Source organism: Peromyscus maniculatus, chromosome 4 (genome assembly GCF_049852395.1).
Source record: "Peromyscus maniculatus bairdii isolate BWxNUB_F1_BW_parent chromosome 4, HU_Pman_BW_mat_3.1, whole genome shotgun sequence".
Lineage (NCBI taxonomy): Eukaryota > Metazoa > Chordata > Mammalia > Rodentia > Cricetidae > Peromyscus > Peromyscus maniculatus.
The window spans coordinates 131,039,618-131,060,861 of NC_134855.1; the positions used below are offsets into that span (position 1 = coordinate 131,039,618).

At 43.5% G+C, this 21,244-nt stretch overlaps 1 protein-coding gene and 1 non-coding gene across 7 annotated transcripts in view; both read left to right on the forward strand.

Annotated features, from left to right (window-relative positions):
* Window positions 1-279: 279 nt before the first annotated feature.
* Window positions 280-383, forward strand: LOC121829206 (U6 spliceosomal RNA). The gene has a single exon (XR_006071990.1). It is a non-coding gene; the product is annotated as a U6 spliceosomal RNA (small nuclear RNA).
* A 7,977-nt stretch (window positions 384-8,360) lies between these two features.
* Tm9sf4 (transmembrane 9 superfamily member 4) overlaps window positions 8,361-21,244 on the forward strand; it is a 45,573-nt gene continuing 32,689 nt past the window's right edge. Inside the window, exon 1 of one of the 6 annotated variants that reach the window (XM_006985469.4) lies at window positions 8,361-8,703. In XM_006985469.4, the coding sequence (XP_006985531.1) occupies window positions 8,689-8,703 (15 nt within the window). In that variant the 5' untranslated portion in view covers window positions 8,361-8,688. Of the gene's footprint in view, window positions 8,704-9,551; window positions 9,579-20,170; window positions 20,306-21,244 lie in introns of those variants that run through there. The other 5 variants (XM_006985470.4, XM_042276500.2, XM_076570870.1 and 2 more) reach the window with 5 other exon arrangements.

The following is a 21,244-nucleotide window of genomic DNA, read 5'->3' on the forward strand; positions in this document are numbered from 1 at the left end:
AAAGGAGAGGAGAAGGAGGAGCCCCTGAGGTAATGTATGGACTGGAGTTGGTAATACATCACTACTGGTTGATTAGCTTCCACAAATGGACCACCCATGCAAGGTGTTAATAACAGGGAAAAAACCAAGTCTAGGATGGAAAGTTACATGGACCTCTGTTCTATCCACTCAATACACCTAAATTTGCTTCAGTCCATTTGGTATTGCTCTAACAGAATTACTGAGGCTGAGTAATTTGTAAAGAGTAGAAATTTATTTCTTAGGAGTTCTAGGGGCAGAACGCTCACTTCAGCAACATGTATAATAAGACTGAAACAATAAAGAGATTAGCACAGCCCCCATGCAAGGATGGCACATATATCTGTGAAGCATTTCATATCCAAAAATAAAAAGCTCTAGAGGCAGAGATGTCTAAGGTTGAGGGCCTGCATATAGCAAGGGTCTTCTTGTATCATCCCACTGAAAATGGAAGTGCACCTGTAAAGGTGCATGGGTATGTAGGGGCCCAAAGCCATCCTCCCATCAGGAACCAACCCTCTTGTTTGTCCATTGAGACAGGAGCTCCCAGGGTATCCTGGCACTTGCTCTGTAGCTGAAGATGACCTTGAACTTCTGGTCCTCCTGCCTCCACCTCCTGAGTGCTGGGATTGCAGGCATGCGTCAAAGGTTTACACAGTATTGGGAAATGAACCTAGGACTTCATGCTTAGTAGGCAAGTACTCTACCAATTGAGCTATATCCCCTGCTCCCTTTCATCCCTTAAATGTCAGGTCTTTAGATACTGTTGCATTTAGAGATTAAGTTCTCAATACATGAGCTTTGGAGGACACATTCAAATCATAGTACTGATGTTAAAAAAATTAAGTCTAGGTCGGGTATGGTCCCAGCACTTGGGAGGCAGAGGCAGGTGGATCTTTGTGAGTTCAAGGCCAATCTGGTTTACCTGGTGTAGCGTTCCTGGCTATATAGTGAGACCTTGTCTCAAAAGAAAAAAATCTTATATCTATTAAACAAACCACAAAATGTGGGGACACATCTCTTGTTCCCCATTCTGCAGGAAAACAGTAACCATTCATCCCCTAGGAGGTGGCGGCAGGAAGGGAGGTCACAGGTGGCCTACTTCAACTGAGTGCCACTGAGCCAAGGTGCAGGAGCAGCATTTGGTTCATCTTACCCTGTGATCTGTAACGAATCTACCTCCATATTCCCTACCTGGGGCCTCAATTTCTTCATGCGTCTGTCCCCACATGGTATATTGTGACATGAGGCTCGATTAATTTTCCCTTTGTGCTCCCTCCCTCTCAAGGGTTTGCAGGGATTGCCTGCTGTCTTCATATCCAGTCTGCTTCTTCTAGGAAAAAACATTTATTTTTCAGGGCCACGTGATCACTTAGGATGAAAGTCATACTAATTCTCCCTCTCAAAGCAAAACAAAGACATGGAATTAATGAGAAATGGCTTAGTGGTGAAGAGCATTGGCTGTTCTTCTAGAGGTCCTGGGTTCAATTCCCAGCACCCACATGGCAGCTCATAATTGTCTGTACCTCCAGTTCCAGGGGATCCAACACTCTCACACAGACATAATGCAGGCAAAACACCAATAAAATAAAATTTTAAAAAAAAATCTGGTCAAGGATTTTAAGTAAAAATGAATGAAGTCATTTTATGGAGCCCCACTTTCACCCACACTCTCGAGACAGGAGACAGGACACGGCAGAGGCCCCTCTGGGAAGCATTATGTAGTCCAGACTAGTGAGCTTCTTGGCTGTTCCTCTTGATTTCAGGATTACAAACATGCACCACGCCCTATGGCTTCCGGAGTCTTTTTCTTGTTATTAGTTTTACAGATTTAGTTTTAATCACAGGTATGTGTGTATGTGTCTGTGTATGAGTATCTGCATGTGAGTTTGGGTACCTGAACAGATTACAGGCATTGGGTCACTGGAATTGGAGTTACAGGCAGTTGTGAGGCGTCTGACATTTGTGCTGGGTATCACACTTGGTTCCTCTGGAAGGACTGCGCATACTCTTAATGATTAAGCCATCTCTCCAGACCTTTTTTGTTTTTAAAGATTTAATTTTAAACCTAGAAAAAGAACTAAAGGCAACTAAGGAAAGCTGAGAGTGTGAGAAACAGTCTTTCCAGGGAATAGCACACCAATTGGTTATCCAACACAAAGGGTCATACAAATAACGTTATACAGACTAAACAGTTGTATTTATATATTTAGGAACATATACAAACACACATATGTAACAACAATCAAAGAAAAAGAGACCACAAATTTGATTGAGAGCAAGAGGGATACATGGGAGCGGTTGAAGGAAGGAAAGGGAAAGGGGAAATGATGCAATTTTATATTATATTATATTATATTATATTATATTATATTATATTATATTATATTATATTATATTATATTATATTATTGTTGTTTGTTGCGGAATATTTGTTCACACTGTGTGAAGATGTGTCACTGTGATTGGTTTAATAAAGAGCTGAATGGGCAATAGCTAGGCAAGAGAGATAGGTGGGATTTCCAGGAAGAGAGAAGAAGAGAGAGATAAATCTAGGCACATGTGAGATGCCAGGGAGACACTGAAGGGGTCAGATATACAGTACAAAGTAGAGGTAACCGAGCCACATGGCAGAATGTAGATTGAAAATATATGGGTTAAATAAGTTATAAGAGTTAGTAGTTAGTTGGGAAAAAGCCTAAGCTAAGGCCAAGCTTTGATAATTAATAATAAGTCTCCCTGTCATTATTTGTGAGCTGGTGGTACCTAAGAGAAAGTTCTACCACAGTTGTTGTTATTGTTGCTGTTGTTTTGAGACAAGGTCTCTCTCTGTAGCTATGGCTGGCCCAGAACCCACTGTGTTGACCAAGCTGGTCTGAAACTCACAGAGATCTGCCTGCCTCTGCCTCCCAAGTGCTGGGATTAAGAGTGTACACCACCATACTGGCTAAATAAATAAAGATGTGGTGTGTGTGCGTGTGTGTGTGTGTGTTGCCCACAGAGGCCAGAAGAGTATATTAAGTACATTGGGTCCCCTGGAACTGGAGTTACAGGTAGTTGTGAGCTGAGTGGAAACAGCAGGGGGCATTCCTATCTTTTTACACGTCAGCTGATTTAGGCTCTTTGTCCCTTATTTTTTACCTCTGCCTTCTGCCTATAACAGCTTTCTTTAGCTGCCATACTAGACTCTGAGGAAGATGAAGGAACCAAAAGGATGATAACGCTGGGTGGAGGCTAAGTCCCCGAGGAGAGTTGAGAACTGACATCAGCTTGGTCTGTCCAGCCCTTGGCTTTGACCTCCTAGAATGGGCTGGGCTTTCTTCTGCCTCGGTATGCATTGCTGTGCCTGGGATGTATGTATTATGTATATTTTATACTGCAAAAGCCTTGGGGGCTAGTGTTCCCAGAATGCTGAAAGTGCCATGGAATTAAGACCCTTTGGGAGCAGTGCTCCTTTTTTGAGTCCAGCTTCCTCTCCTGGATGGGCAGGCTCTAAGGCAGCGGTTCTCAACCCGTGGGCCGCAACCCTTTGGGGGGGTCACCTGAGACCATCAGAAAACACTGATATTTACATTCCAATTCATAACAGTAGCAAAATCACAGTTATGAAGTAGCAATGAAAATAATTTTATGGTTGAGGGTCACTACAACATGAAGAACTTATTAAAAGGTTACAGCATTAGGAAGGTTGAGAACTATTGCTCTAAGAAATGTGTCTTCCCAGACTGCTCACTGAAAAAGCTTCAGATATTCATGATGTTAACTTGCTTGATGCCATACCCTTTCTAGACAGAGTTCCAACATGAATACAGGTTTAGAACTTGTTCCTATTCATGAATGATATGAGAGAGAATGCCAGGTATGGCAGCACATGCCTATAATCCCAGCACTAGGGAAGCTGAGGTGGAGATTGTGCAATTGAGAAACTGCTTTAGCGCAGAGAACAACAAGAGATGAAACTCAAAATAATGAAGACCTGTCAGGACTCTGCTCATCAGTGACTTGAGCAACTATGTTAAGTAAGCTGAGAGTTTCAAACTAGCATATATGTTTGTGGTTATAATGTAACAGCAATAGACAATACATGCTGTGAACATAATCTACAATACTGAGCAGACCAGATGGTTCGGTGAATAAAGACACATGCAGTCAAGCCTCAAGATCTGAGTTCAATCCCTGGGCCCCTCATTGTAGAAGGAGAGGATTAACCGCTGAAAGCTGTCCTCTAAATTCTGTATGTGCAACAAGGCATATAGTCATACGTGCACACTCAAACACACACACACACACACACACACACACACACACACACACACACGAAATATGTAATATATGTAATAAAAATGTTTAAAAGTCGACAGTATTGGAGCTGGGCAGTGGTGGCACACACCTTTAATCCCAGAATTCAGGGGGCAGAGGCAGGTGGATCTCTGAGTTTGAGGCCAGCCTGGTCTACAGAGTGAGTTCTAAGACTACACAGAGAAATGCTGTCTCAAATATATTTATTTATTGTTATAAATATATTCTTTTACATTATGTATATGGGTATTTTGCTGCATATATGGCTGTGCACCATTTGCATGCCTGGTGCCTGCAGAGGCCATAAGAGGGCATCGGATCCCCTAGAAACTGGAGTTACAGAAAGTTATGAGCAGCCATGTGGGTGCTGGGACTTGAACCTTGATCCTCTGGAAGAGCAGCCACCTCTGCAGCCCTGTCAGTATTCTTCTTTAAGCAGATGTAGTCGTAAGAGACTTCCAGGATTTAAGCTGCAGTAGAACTGGTCACAAGTCTGCAATTCAGTGTTACTGCAAGACTCTGGTAAATTCTTGCCGTTGTTCTAGCTCCCTGCCCTTTGGGAATATATCTGCTCTTTGGGATGGTTGTGATGAGCACAACCATTTATGGGTTTATGTTTCAGGCTACATGACAAGCCATCCCCTAAATCAACTAGGTTCAACCAAGTAGTTCTTTTGTTCTACACAGTGTCAATAAGGTTAGTCACATCACACTATCATTGGTAGTTCAGCTAGGTTTGAACTTCCAAACTAATTTCATTCATGTGTAATGTCAGGTGGAGCTTCTAGAATGCCTTAAGGAACAAAGAGGACCTGTCTCTTCAAAGGGCTCTCCAGCAGGACACCTAACTGTTGTTAGATTTTCTTTTACTCTAGCCCCATGTTGGAATGCCAAAATCTTGTTTGTTTTTGCTCTTTTGGGGGGGCCCACCACCCAGCTCCCAAATAAATCACATATGAAGGCTTACTCTTAATTATAAATGCCTGGCCTTAGCTTGATGTTGTATGATATTTTGTTTGAGTTCTGACAAATAAAACTTGCTTGGAGATCAGAGGGCGGAGCTAGTCACTGGTTAACCATAGAGGCCAGGCAGTGGTGCCACACACCTTTAATCCCAGCACTTGGGAGGAAGAAGTAGGAAGATGAGGAGTTCAAGGCCCCCTGGGCTTCATGCGATTGAACCAGTCTGAAAGAGAAACAGAGCTGGGTGGTGGTTGGTAGCTCATACCTCTGATGCCAGCACTTGGGTCTCATGCCTTTGATCTCAGTACTTAGGAGGTGCATGCCTTTAATCCCAGCACTAGGGAGGTAGAGATAGGAATATAAGGTGGGCAGAGACAGGATGAGCCCCCATTCAGTCTGAGGTAAGAAGTATCTAGTGACTGGCTGCTCTGTTTCTCTGATCTTTCCACTTTCACCCTCAATGTCTGGTTCCAGGATTTTATTGTTAAGACTAATTAGGTTCATGCTTCAGCTTGGCTTGTTTCTTGCCAGTTTTTCTTAACTTTAAACTATCCTGTCTATTTTTTGCCTCTGAGCTTTTACCTTTTCTTACTTCTGTGTATCTTACTTTCACTCTTACTGTGTGGCTTTTGTGGCTGGGTGGCTGGCCCCTCACATCCTCCTCTCCTTGTTCTCTTGCTTTCTTCTCCTCCCAGATTTCTCCTTCTATTTATTCTCTTTGCCTGCCAGCCCCACCTGTCCTTTCTTCTGCCTAGCTATTGCCATTTAGCTCTTTATTAGAATCAGGTATTTTAGACAGGCAAAGAATCACAGCTCCACAGAGTTAAACAAATGCAACATAAAAGAATGCAACACATCTTTGCATTATTAAACGAATGTTCCACAGTATAAGCAAATGTAACACATCTTAAAATAATATTCTACAACACCTAGCCTTATTTATACCCTTGGGTGGAAGAAGCTGCCAAGTCTCTTAAAGCCTAGATGCAGAACTGAAAGACACTTGTACCTCACTCTATTGGTCAAAGCAAGTAACTTGACATTCATATTCTACAAGAGGGAAAAAGTCCACCTTTTGATGGGAGAACCAGATGCTCAAACAAGGAGAAGACTGTTAGTAGACATTTATGCAAAAGAATCTACTACGGTGGTGATCAGTGTTGACCACGGTGGTGGTCAGAGTTCAACTGTTCCTGCCAAGATGCAGAATGAGAGACCTAACCATCTTAAGAACTGTTTTGGCACAGTAGCAAGAGCTATAGCATTCAGCAATGCTGAGTGTTCTTTTTTTTTTTTTGTGGGGCGGGGAGGAGGTGGTTTTAGCCAGTGGCTTTCACTATAGCTCAGGCTGGACTAAAACTCACTATTAATGCAGGCTGGCCTTGAACTCACCACAGCCATCTTTCCTCAGCATCCTGAGAGCTAGGATTACCAGTGTAAGCCACCAAACCTGGCTGACTTATTATTATTATTATTATTATTATTATTATTATTATTATTATCACGATCATCATCATCATCATCATCGAGACAAGGTCTCATGTATCCCAAGATGACCGTGAATGCTTCTTGCCTCTACCTTCAGAGTTCTGGAATTACAGCTGTGCTCTAGCATGCCACATTTATGTGGTGCTAAGGATTAGGCAGGCACTCCGCCAAGTGAACTATATCCACAGACGTCGTTACTACACTTTAAAAAACTTTTTGGATCCATCTGAGAAGACAGCCCTCACTCTGTACACACTTTACAGTGATATATGTGGACCAAATGAAGTCTTTCTCCATGATCCCGAGTCATCTCCCTCCTCCCCCAAGCCCCACCTCCACCTTTTGTTGTTGTTTTTGTTTTTCAAGACAGGGGTTCTCTATGTAGCCCTGGTTGTCCAGTAACTAGCTCTGTAGACCAGGCTGGCCTTGAACTCACAGAGATCCACCTCCCTCTGCCTCCTGAGTGCCGGGATTAAAGGTTAAAGGCATATGCTACCACCTACCCCTTAAGCCAATGCTGGAAACTGAAGTTTAAGATGGTTAAGTGATTTGCTTCACGTCATACATTAAGCCAGTCAGAATCGAGAAGTCCACATTAGAAGATGTCTCCTTCCAACTTGGTGGTGCATGCCGCTAATCCCAGCACTGGGGAGGCAGAAGCAGTTTGAGGCCAGCCTCGTCTACAAAGTGAGTTTCAGGACAGCCAGGGCTGTTACACAGTGAAATCCTGTCTCAAAAAAAAAAAAAAAAAATTGAATAAAGTAAAATAGAAGAATTTTGTTATCATTTAATAATCAAGAAAATGCCACACAGGCATGCCCAGAGGCCAAACTGATTGAGGAAATTCTTCGGTTGGAGTTCCCTCTTCCCAGGTGTCTCTAGGTTGTGCCAAGTTAACAATAAAAACTAACCAGGACATGTCAGTCCCACAGATAAGAGGAGAAAGAGCACCGGCCAAATCATGGACAAATTAATCAAAGCAAGCCTTTTTTATTCGTGTACATTGGCGGTCTCTCCCTAAAATCTGGCGATCAGCTTTGGACATGAGGAAGATAAAGGTTTTTACAGCTCAGAAGTGGAGGTTTCCAAACGGGGAAGCCGGCAGGCAAACAGACGGGGCTACAGAAGCAGAACACAGGCAGAACAAGCTGATTATACCAACTTTCTGAAACGGCAACGAAAGACGTCTTCACAAAAGATGTCCTTCCGCTATAACCCATTCACTCATTCAACAAAGTGCTTTGAGGGACCCACCGTCTGTGTGAGGGAATGTACACAGTCACATAATAACATTTATTGATCGAATACTTCCTATGTAAGATTGTATCAGTGAATACTCGACGTAATTCGATTACGAAAGTCATCTAGAAATCTCTGCCCCATTTTACAGATGTAAAAAAGGCAGGGCAAGGTAGAAAGACAGAGTCCTACCTTCATAGGGATTACGACCGACCAGTATCATGGGATACATGATAGTCAAATAAATATTTAAACACATAATTACAAATTACTTGGAATCCAGTTGCTGTCAGAGAGGGTTTACCAAGCCTTCTGTCTCACAATTAAAGTCTCGGGTAACCCTGGCAACGGATCTCTCTGCCAATAATAAAGATGGCATCCAGACAGCGCGCATGTTTGCACACACCCCAATTACCCACAGTGCAAAAGGAGTAGAGGGAGGAGCGGTGTCTGCCAGGAGTTAATATGGCTCCAGTAGCTACACTGGTACTCTCTCTTCACCTAGTCAGAGACCTCACTGCTAAGACCAGTTTGCCAAGGAGAAATTAAGTCTCCTTTACCTCTTCACTGCTGCGACTACAGAAGCAACCGAAGCGAGACGACCCGCTCGTGGAGTTTACAGTCCGTACCCACGGAAGCGCCACTTCCGCTGACGTCATCACGGCGACACGTGGATCCAAGATGGCGGCGGCGATGGTGAGTGAAGGAGACTCCGGGAACCGGACCTGGAGCAGGGCCCCCTGGATAGCCCAGGACCTTCCGGCACCCCATGCCTGGTCCCCAGCCCCCTGCAGAACCCCTGCTCGGGTTACCCTTGACTGGGTTGGCCTCTCACAAAACCCCTTTCTCCAGCCTTGGCTTCCACCTAGGCTGGTCAGGGCCTGGAGTTTTAGGGGAGGTGCCGCTGGGAAGGAAGAGCTCAGCTAATGTCTCCGCGGTTCTCATTTCGGCCTACGTTCCCGCCCCCTTGTCACCTCTGTTTCCCAGTTTTCACCTCCGGGCCTTGTCTGCTTCCGAGAACCCCCCGTTATTTCTGCCTTCGCTCCTCCTCTCGTTCATCTCTCCCCGCGTCCCCATCCTCTTGACCAGTCTGCGGATGCTGCCTCGCGTCGGAGCAGCCTCTTAGCCCAAGCCCTGTCCTTAAATGCACCCCGCTTGATTGCTGCCACACCAGGGCATCCTGTGCCCATCTTCCATCCCCGGGCCCTTCCCTCCTCCGGCCTTTCTGTCAAAACTCGTTACCTCTCCTGAAGTGCTTTTGTCCGATTGGTTCTTAAACTTCACTGTGCATGGGAATCTTGGGTTGTGGGTGAGGAGGCATGTTAAAATGCAGATTCCTGAGCCTCACTCCCAAGGAGTGCAATTCCTTGAGGTTAGGCAATGCTCAGGAATCTACACTTTCACAAGTAGTCCTGTGATTATAATGGAGGTGGTGCCTGTCCTACCGTTTAAAAACACCTCAGGCCCTCCCTGTCTGCATCCTCTTCCCATGCCATACAGCTCCTTACAGGTAAACGGCTCACTCTCATGAAGCTGACTAGAATTAAGTCTCTCTACGGATGGGAGTGGAGGTAACAGAACTGTGCCTGGAGAGTGGGTCACAACTTGCTGGTTTCTGTTATGGAACCACAGAGTTAAGTTTTTGAAGGACTGGCTTTTTTTTTTTTTTTTTTTTTTTTTCCTGAGAAGTTCAGCTCAAATTCTATTTGCCAAGGAATAAGAACAAAGATCCAAAGTGAATTTTCCTGGGTGGTCCTGTATATTGCTTCCTCAGAAGATAAATTTTGTTTCATCCTGGTAGTGAATGATAAAGATTCAGAAAAGGCTTGTTGACATTTGACTCTACCAAAGGAAAATTCTTGCTTAAACTATTTGGTGTTGGTTTACTCTAACCAGGGCCAGGTTAATTAACTGAAAGGATTCCCTTCTGCTAGCAGATTGCTAACTTATTCGTTCTGTTTTTTTTTTTTTTGTTTGTTTGTTTGTTTTTTAAATAAAATTCTTTGTTTATAAACTCAGAAGTCGGGTAAAAGATTTCATAGCTTGGGGGAGTGTAGCTCATTGGTAGAGCACTTGCTGAGCCTACACAAGAGCCTGAGTTTGACGGCACTGTTTGAGGGGGAAAAATGTTTCAGAGCTTTAGCTGGTTTCTGTGGCCTCAGGCTTCAGTCTGAATGAATGAAGTGGGGCAAATCCCCAGAGTGGAATGTTGAACCTTTTTCTCCTTGACCACCTTCAGAGCAAGGCTGATGTGAGGACAGGAAGTCACACCTTTTCTTGGCCATAGAGAGTTCAATAAAGTGGCATTTATAGCACTGCACTGGGAAATTCAAGCCCTGTACGGAGTTTTAAGAGTTTATACGTTAGCGGTGTGTATTTCTAGTATGCATTTATTTAATCAGCAAATATTTGAGTGCCCAGTTAGTGCCAGGAACTAGGTGTATAGTTATCAGAGGGTCAGGGTCCCACCCTTGCGGGGTTTCTCTCATTGGAGGAAACCTGCAGTGAGCAGCGCCCAAGTAGAATAATGTCTGTTGCTTTGAAGACAGCACGGTGAAGTGATGATTGGTGCTGACATACCTGGGATTGAGTGTCAGAATCTCCTCAGAGAAAGTGATATGAATTGAGGCTCAGTTGACCACAAAGAACCAGCCATACAGAGAATGACCCAGGCAAAGAAAATGGCAAGTGTGAAGATCCAGTGGTACTCTAAGGAATATACAGAAGGCTAGAACACCAGAACCTTGGGGAAAGGTGGGGCAGGAGACTGTGATCAAAGACAGATTGGAGACAGATAAGAACAATGGTTCCTAGAAGTGTGCTTATGATTGGTGTGGGTTGTAGCTCACAATTTGCAGTCTGTGTACTGTGTTTTGAAATAGATTGTTCTGTTAGGCTGGCTTCACTTCCTTAGGGGAACACATTAAGGGAGCCATCTTGTTCTTAGTGTACAAACAGACCATGGAAACTAATTTAATGCATTTCAATAAATGGAGAATGTAGCGCCTGGGAGGCTGAGGCAGGTGGATCTCTTTGAGTTCAAGGATAGCCTGGTCTAATGAGTTCCAGAAGAGCCAGTGCTATAGAGACTCTGGCTCTAAATAAATAGATAGATAAATAGATAATATAAATGGAGAATATGTTGTATGCAGAGGCAATTTAAAAGGCACACAAGAAACTGCATGTTTAGTGAAAAGGTACAGAAGCAAGTTTGTATAGAGGTGTATGTGGAGTCACAGGTAGGTGTGAATTTGGTCTGTGCCAAGCACGTTACTGCACAGAAGTCAGAACTGTCCCCACGCCCTCATACACATAAGCTATTTCACAACCATTTTGGGAGGGGCATATAGATCTAATTTGGGGTGAATCAGCTTCTGAGGCAAGTCATGCAAAGAGGAACTTAGCTGGTGGACTCAGTGGCCATGGGAACAGGCTGGAGTTTGGGGAGGCTGTTTGCTTTGAAAGTTGGAGATGTGGGTATACAGTCAAGGGCTTTCCCCCTCCCTCTCTTTTCATGAATGGCTCTTCCCCATTTGTGCAGATGTCTCCAAGGTCTGCTAAGCACAACAGTGTTTCCTGAATCTACAGAGCAAGACTTCTCTGGCTATAGGGAAAGGAAGCCAGGAGTTTGCCTTCTGCCCTGGATTTAGACCACCCTATAAAGTTACAGGATAGAATTCATCTGGCTGGGTCAAAATTGAGAAGCAGGCTCATATCTCATTACAGAAAACTGCTCTTGGGAATATTTTAATGGAACTTGGGAAATGCCCATTGAGTACATTCATAGGCACATAAAATACTCTATTTTCCTCAGATATCTCCTCCTTCACACTGTATCAGCTTTTATTATAGTTTTATCTCTATGGATATTATTCATATACCACAAAATCGCTCCTTATTAAAAGATCTTTTTAAATTTTATGTGTTTGCCTACATGTATATATGTGTACCATGTGCATGCCTGGTGCCTGAGGGAACCAAAGGAGATTATTGGAACTGGAGTTACAGATGGTTGTGAGCCACCTTGTGGGTTCAGGGATGCAAACCCCATCCTCTGCAAAGGCAGTGAGTGCTTCTAACACTGAGCTCTTTTAAAGTTCACAGTTCAGTGGGTTTTGGTGTATTTAGAGAATGACTGTTTAATTCCAGAACATTTTCATCAACCTAAAAAGAAGCATTCATAGTCATTCCCAGGCTTTGCTCCCCCTAGTCCCTGGCAAACACTGATTTTCTGTTGCTCTGAGGATTTACCTTTCCTCATTTCATATAAAGAGAATGTGTAGTTTGTGGTTTTTCTTATGTAGCTGCATTTACTTTCCCATGATACTTTCAAAGTTCATCATGTTGTATGTAGCATTCCTAGTGCTTTATTCTTCTTTTTAAATGGCTAAACCATTCTGTGGTATGGATAGAACAGTTTCTTTATCTCTTTATCTGCTGATTGGGACTGTCTCATGTATTAGCTGTTTGGAATAACACTGCTGTGAACTTTGTGTGCATTTTTACATAAACGTGTTTTCAGTGGTCTGGGATGCATGCCTAGTAGTAGAGTTCCTGGGTCAGTTTATCCTGTTTTGAAGGGTTTATTCCATGAAGGACAGAGTAACGGACTGACTGACACCAGGGTTCCTTGGAGCCAATAGAGGCGGTGCTAATAGGGCAGTTGGATGTGTCCTGGAGCAGGAGGCAGGAAGTTTCATGTGGTGGCAGCTGCTGTCTCCTTTGGACTTTCAGAGCATCAGTCAGCACTGGAGTAGGAGGCCACAGCCTGGCTCATTGTCGCTGATTTCATGTGTGGCCTGGCAAATGGATTTGGCTTTCTTGGTCTGTTTTATGTATATGTCATATGTGTCATTAATATCTGAACTTCAGCTGGGGGTGGTAGCACATGCCTGTAATCTCACTCGGGAGGCAGAGGCATATGCATTGCTGGGAGTTCTACCAGCCTGGTCTACATAGGGAGTTCCAGGCCAGCCTGGGCTATAGAAAGAGATCTGCCTTTTAAAAAAAAAAAGACTTCATGATTCCTAAGTTCAAATGGAACGTTCTGCATCAAATACTTACATTGAAGGCTACTTTTGCTAATGTCCTGTGCAGTTTGATTTGTATGGTACCTGTCACCATTCTTGTGCTCCCTCCAGGGTGTTGTGTTGGGGATATTTTCTCTCTGGCTCCTTGAGTTGCCTCACCTGGCACATATTCTGCAGGAACCACTGTATCCTGGGAACCGAGTGCCTGTACCAAGCCTTGGTTAATGTGCTTCTCTTTTAAAGGAGGCCCTAAGCCCCCAGGAAATGCAGAGAAGATGGCATTTAGTTGCCTCTTGGTCTGTTTTACAACTTGGACAAAAGGTCCCCTTTGATCTTGGAATTAAAGAAGCAGGTTTCAGAATGTTGGAGAAGGTTGAGTTTTGATGTCTGGACACTGGCAGGGAGGTGGGAAGAACCCAGGATGAGCGGGGCCATCTGGCTACAAATGGATGGTAGGGGCACTACCTTCTAACTTGCTTTGATCCCTGAACCATTTGCTGTCACTATTGTTCCCCAGATGGAGTGGGGGACGCCCAAGACTTCTCTATTCCACCCCATTCCTCTTCATTGCTTCCTCTGTGCTGTCCAATATGTCCAGGATGATTTCTCACCTACATCCGATGCCTTCAACTGACAGACCTCCCAGGCTTTGAGGTTCAGGTCTAAGGCTGAGTATACAAACTGGGGGTAGAATTACTTTTGTGACTGAGCAAACTTCTTGCCTCTTTAAGCCTGTTAATTTTTTCTTAATATTTTCATTGTGGTGAAATAGACATAAAATTTGCCATTTTAACCATCCGTACAAGTTCAGGACATTCCATACATTCACAGTGGTATGCAACACCACCTCTGCCCATCTCCAGAGCTTACCCGCTATCCCACACTGAATCCATTCCCATAGTTCTGAACTGGGCATGAGCTAAAGACTTGTTGTAATAATGAATCTTAGTGCCTAGCACTTTGTAGCCTTAATCCCAGATTTGAAGGGTTGCAGGCCTGCCCCGTCTGGGCCAGCTGCCTGGGTAGCTGAGAGCTCTTTGTAAATACCCCCGAGGGCAGGGAAGAACAGTAATTTCTGCACGCCCTCTCCTTCAGGAATAAGTCTGGCTGCCTATAGCTTTGTGAAGATAGTTGCCTTCACCTGGACTTCCTCTTGACAGGCCTCCCTAACCTTCTCCACCCCTCACTCCCCAGCAGGTTTTGTGTCTTTGTGTGTCCCTGTTCCACAACTGTCAGGTATGTGTTCTGAAATAAAGGCTGCGTTTTCCTCACTAGTAACTAATTTAGTTCTGGGTATTTTGTTTTGGTTTCATGTAGCTGGGTGAGTTCTTTAGCCCCATGGGGCTTCTTAGTAAGTGGTCTTTAGCCTTCGTTCACATGTGATTGAATTCTCAGGGAGCTTTCACTGATTGGATAATTGATTTCAGTTAACTGTTGGCAAAGAGTGCCTTGGAGGCCTCCCTACCCCCACCCCTGTGGCTGGGTTCCTTCATCTGTGGAGCAGTTACCAACTGACCTGAAAATGGTGCCGTGTTTCCAGAGAAGGCTTTGTAGCAGTCTGCGGTGGGAACAGCGCTGCTCCCGCTGCGGGCAGGAGCAGGAACGGCCGGGTCAGGATTGGCCCGAGCTGGGCGGCTGGGTGATGCGATTTATAGGAAAGAGTTGGAGAGGCAGAGAGAGGGCTCCAGAAAAGAAGAAATTAACCTCTGGTCACAGAAATGCCATTGAATGAACAATTTTCAGTTCTCAGGAGAAGCTCCCGTTTTCTTTGAGAGAAGGTAACTGTCCACAGCTTTCAAAAGGGCAAAATTGGCAGGATGAATTTTTTTTTCCTAGTATCCTTCCCTTAGGTTACTAAGGGGTAGAGAAGTGTGTTGTTTCTCAATGTCCAGACCCCAAGAATTAAAACAAAACAAAAACAACAACAACAACAAAAAAAAAAAAGTGAGGGAGAAACTGATTCTTAGGTCCCTTGAGCTTCTCAGCTTCCCAGGTCACTGGTACTTTTGCCAGAGGTGGAGTGTTAGATTACCTGCAGAGTTCTCGATTGCCATCATCTGGTTCCTTGATAGGCTGCCCCTGTAGTCTTGTGACTTGGACACCAGGTAAAGCAGAATGCTGTGGACTGGGCTGCTGCTGGTCTCTTAGAACTCACTCTCCTTTTAGGGCTCTGGGCACACCTGAGGCTTTGTACTGAGCTTCATCACAGTTACTGAGGTGATCAGTTAAAAGTCAAGGGACAGGGCTAGATGGATGGATGGCCCAGTGGTTAGGAGCACTTGTTCTTGGAGAGTAACATCCATATTCCAGTTCTGGGGGAACCAATGCCCTCTTCTGACTTCAGGCACCAGGTATACATGTGGTGTACAGATACACATGCAGGCAAAAGACTCATTCATAAAATAAAATAATCTCATAATAATAATTTTGAAAAAAGGTCAAAGAACAAGACAGAGAAATTTCCCAATAAGCAGGGAGCAACATCCTGTTAAGCTCTCAGGAACCCATAAACTGCTGCTAAGTCTTCAAGTCTCCTTAAATCATGTAACATCCTACATATTGGGACTTTTGACATCAGAACTTAATAGCCTTTTTTTTTTTTTTTTTGGTTTTTCGAGACAGGGTTTCTCTGTGTAGCTTTGCGCCTTTCCTGGAACTCACTTGGTAGTCCAGGCTGACCTCAAACTCACAGAGATCCGCCTGCCTCTGCCTCCCAAGTGCTGGGATTAAAGGCGGGCGCCACCACCGCCTGGCTAGAACTTATAGCTTTTATCAGCTCTCATGGGCGTTTAGGACACTCTTCCAAGGTTAGAATTGTTGATTTAATTATGAGCAATTAGTTATCACCTGCACACCTGGTGGCCAGATTTTCTATGCTGGAAATTCCATATGTCTCCCATCTAGGTATTTTTATAAGCAATGAATTTCCTTCCCTTGAAATATAAATATAAGCCAGGTGGTGGTGGCACACACTTGTAATCCCAACACACGGGAAGCAGAGGCAGGCAGATCTCTGAGTTCCAGGCCAGCCTGGTCCACAGAGCAAGTTCCAGGATAGCCAAGGCTATACAGAGAAACCCTGTCTCAAAAAAACAAACAAACAAACAAACAAAAAAAGAAAGAAAGAAATATAAATGTATTACTAGGAATGTTGCTCAGTTGGTAAAGTGCTGACCTAGCAAGCATGAGACCCCGGGTTCCACCTCCATCCAGCACTGTATAAACTGGTCATGGTAGTATGCACCTGTAATCTTGGCATCTGGATGATGACGGTAGGAGGATCACAAGTTCAAGGTTTCTTGACTATATAGCAAATTCAAGGCCAGCCAGGGCTATATGAGACTGTCTTAATTTTTTAAAAATATGTATGTATTATAGATAATGATGACCCATGTATATGGGAAAATGCATATGAAAATATAAAAATATGAAGAAATACATAACCAATGTGTACATTTTAATTTGTTAATTTTTTTTAAAACCTGGGTCAAAAAAGCTGAATACTGAATTACTTGCCTTGCAAGCCTGACTACCTGAGTTCAGTCCCTGGAATCCAAACAAAGGTGGAAGGAGAGAAGGGATTCTCCAGTTCTCTTCTGACCTCCACACACACTGTAGCGCATAAGCACAGATGTCATGCACACCACAGACACACAATAACAATAAAGGAAAAACCAGAAAAGCTAAAATAAGTCACTTGGCTGCCCCAATCCATTTATCAGAAGAATTTGTCTTTGGTTTTAGAAACTATCTCTATTATATTTTATGCATATGTAATTCCTACTTTTAAAACCTTGTAGGTTGGATGTGCTGGTACATGCCTTTAATCTCTGCACTGGGGTTTGGGGGCTGCAAAGGCAGGTGAATCTCTATGAGTTTAAGACAAACTTGGTCTACATAGGGAATTCCAGGCCAGCCAATACTACATAGTAAAACTCTGTCTCAAAACAAACAAAAATAAAAGCCCAACTTGTTATAGTAATTTCAGCATACACCAGCATAGAAGAGTACAGCCATTGTCACTTATCACCCAGCCTCACCAGTTGTAATCACATTGCCACATCCTTTCACCTCTACCCTTCCCAACTAGTTCCCTTTTCTTCAGGCATATTAAGCTATACTTTCGTACTGCAAATCACCGTTGTGAATGTCCAGGGCAGTGACCTTTAGCTATGTATAAACTTATGCCCTTGTCATTACTGTGACACAATGTTACAGAACAGTTCTGTTACCCCAAGTTCCCTCACATTGGTCAAGGGAGTGATGCAATCAGGCCCTTGTTCCCACAGCCAAACCACCACTAATCTGATATCTGGCTCTGTAAATTTCCTTTGCTGGGCATTCCATGGAAATGGAGTCATGTGTTATATGGACTTCTGCATCTGGCTTCTGTTACTTAGTATAGGTTTTTTTTGTTTTTTTTTGTTTTTTTTTTTTTTCCTGGGTTATTCCTTCTTGTAATTTGGATTGGCAGGTTTTTGGTTTTGTTTTTGTTTTTTTCTTGCTGATAGTATCCCAATTCTTTTTTTCTGCTTTCACTAATGATTGTGCCTTTGAATTATTTTCAGTTTTGAACTGTAGTAGTCCCCCCAATCTGAGGGTGTGTGTTCCAAGCCCTCTGAGGAGATGCTTGGAATGCAGCCAGTACGGAACTCTGTGTTTTCGCTGTTTTGTGTACCAGGAGTTGAACCTAGGGTATGTGCCAGGCAAATGGTATGCCCATACCTCTTTTTACTATTTTGAGACAGTCTCACTAAGTTGTGCAGGCTGAGTTTGAATTCACCCAGTAGCGAGGCAGGCCTTGAGCTTGATGATCTCCTGCCTCAGCCTTTTAAGTAATTAAATTATAGACCTGTGCCATCAAGTCCAACCTCATACTTTTCTCTTTACTTGAATAACTTACGATAAAGTTTAATTTGTAAATTAGACACAGTAAGATCCGCAGAGCTGGTGATCTAAGTTGGGTAGTAGACTGCTTGCCTAGCATACATAAAGGCTTGAGCAGTAGTCCTCAGTACCACATAAACCAAGTGTGGTGGTGCACTCGGGGTAGAGGCAGGAAGATCAGCAGTTCAAGATCATTCTGGGGTACATGAATCCCTGGGGCAGGGATGAGCAAGGATGCTTAATAACAAAGTCTAACATTTATACTAATATATAGTAATAAGAGTTAAAGGGTTGGGTATCATTTATCTCTGGAGTTTCCTGTTTAGTGTTTTCAGACCTTGGTTGACTGTAGGTAGCTCAAACTGTGGAAAGTGAAACCAGGGAGAAGGAGACAGCTATTGTGGTTAAAGTTGCTATGAACACATGCAAGTCTGAGTACACATCTTTCTGTTCGGTTGATGCCTAGAGTTGGGAGTCCTGGCCAGTAAGTTTATGTCTAACTTTGTAAGCTACTACCAAACTTTGCAAAAGTGCCTGTGGTGTTTCACATTTTCATCAGTGAAATGTGAGGGTTTCTCTCCATGTCCTGGTTCACAGTTGCCTGGTTTTTGTTTTGTTTTGTTTTGTTGTTTAGTCGTTCTGTGTGTTTTGGTACCCAGTATAGCTTTGGTTTGCATTTCCCTGATCTCAGCTGATAGTAAACATCTTCTAATGTGCCATTTGTGTATCTGTACACATCTCTGGTGAAATGAGCGTACAGATGTTTTATGCCATCTTCCCACTTCCCACTGAACCACACCCCCAGGCCTTGCCCACTTGTTAACTGGGGTGTTTGCTGTCTCGTTAAGTTGTGAGAGTTCTTTACGAATCCTGAACCAGTCCCTCATTACATACATCGTTTACAAAGATTTTTCACCTGTCCATGGCCTAGAAGTGTAAAATGTTTTATTTTTATGAAATTTATTAATTTTAATGGGTTATATTTTTGGCAGTATATTTAAAACATCTTCATCTAACTCAAAGTGACAGTTTTCTTCTAGGAATTTTAGTTTCAGCTTTTGTTTTAATCTATGGTTCATTTTGAATTTATTATTTTTGTGAATTGTCTAATGTTACTTGTGAATATGGTTACCACATAGTTAAAGCACTTTGTCCTTGTTGGATTGCCTTGGCATCTTTGTTGAAAATCAAATGACTGTAAATGGAAAGACTTATTTCTATGCTTTTAATTTGGTTGGGTTAGTGTGTGTGTGTGTGTGTGTGTGTGTGTGTGTGTGTGTGTGTGTGTGTGTATGCATGCCTATCCTTACCAATTATCTTTTCCAACTTGAAGTTGTTTTGATGACTGTATTGGATTTTGTCAGCTGCCTTTTGTGTCAGTTGTGATGCTGCTGTGTTTGTCCTTAGGCTGCTTCTATGGTACACCGTAGTAATTGACCAGCTAGAAAGCCGTCTTTGCATTCTTGGGAAAAGTCAAACACCACCACGTTACACAGGCCAGAATGACCTCAACTCATTCTCCTGCCTCTGCCTCCAGAGTTCTGAGGTTGCAGGTGTAATTCACCATACCTAACTACAGATGTTTTTAATATGTTGTTAATTACAGGACACTTTTTTTTGTTGGGTTGGTTTGTTTTTTGTTTTTTGTTTTTTTTTCAAGACAGGGTTTCTCTGTGTAGTTTTGGTACCTGCCCTGGATCTCACTCTGTAGCCCAGGCTGGCCTCAAACTCACAGAGATCCACCTGGCTCTGCCTCCTGAGTGCTGGGATTAAAGGCTTGAGCCACCACCGCCCAGCTACAGGAGGACACTTTCTTAAGGGTATTTCCATCTGTGTTCATGCTAAAAATTTTTGGTAGTTTTCCTTTTTGATTACTTTGTTTGGTTTTGGTATATACAAAAGAAAAAAGGATGGGGTCTCACTGGGTATTCCTGGCTGGCCTCAAACTCACAGAGATCCCCCTGCCTCTGCTTCTGGAGTGCTGGGATTAAAGGCGTGCGCCTGGCCCACTGGTGTATGCTTTCAACCATTTAAACAAACAAGATAGGCTGTGCATACATAAACTAGGGTCATTTTTCATACACCTAAGAGTTTGTGATGACAGTACTTGAGAATAGCTCTGCCTCTCACATTGCCAATTCTCTCCTCAAAAATGATAGTTTTTCTCCTAGGATACTCTGACTTTTTTTGTTTTGTTTAGAGACAGAGTTTATTTATTTATTCATGTGATGTGTATGCATCTATGAGAGTTTATGTACACCATGTTGTGCAGATGCCTAGGCGGCCAGAGGGCATTGGCTCCCCTGGAACTGAAGATACAGGCTGTTGTGAGCCTTCTGACATGGGTGCTAGGAACCGACCCCAAGTCCTCTGCAAGAGCAGTAAGTACTCTTAACTGTCTCTCTACCACCTCCACCCCCTTTTTTTGAGATGGGATTTTGCTATGTTGTACTCTTAACTATCTCTCTACCACCTCCACCCCCTTTTTTTGAGATGGGATTTTGCTATGTTGTTTAAAGGTTGGTCTTGAACTCATAGGCTCAAGTGATCCTCCCATCTCAGCAGCCTCCCAAGTCATTGGGATTGCAGGTACATACACCTTCCCCTCCCTTACCCCCCAGTTATGAAATGGGAATACAGGTTTATACATAAAAAGAACCTAAAACTGTGCCTCACACATATTGGCATGCAGTAAATATTAGCTGTTGTCATTAGCCTCATACATTCATACATTTTAATGTATGATGCTGACCAGGCTATAGGCCAGGCTGGCCTCAAACTTAGAGATCTGCCTACCTCTGCCTCCTGAATGCTAGGATCATAGGCAAGTGCTAACAACCACCTGGTTCATCATCTTATATTGAAACTCACCTGCCTCAGCAGGGCACACATATTCCATCATCACATTTGGGTTGCATGGCCCGGGATAAGTTATTATTTGAGGGAGGGGAGTGAGTTAAAATGGGATCTCACATAGCCCAGGCTGGCCTGGAAATCACTATGTATCTGAGGATAACCTTGAACATCTATCTATTCCTCCTGCCTCCTATCTTCCAAGTGCTAGGATTAGAGTGTCTGCCATACTTCTAATGTGATGCTGGGAATCAAACAAACCCAGGGCTTTGAGCATGCTGGGCATGCACACTACCTTCTAAACCACATCCACATCCCCCAAGTTATTTCATCTCTCTATCTCAGGTTAACTGACAGTCCACTGCAAAATGGTGGCGGCAGTGTACAGGTAGTTGTCATTGTGAGATAAGCAATGAGTGTGGGAGGTGCTTAGCACAACGCAGCAGCTAGGTAAATAGAAGGACGTT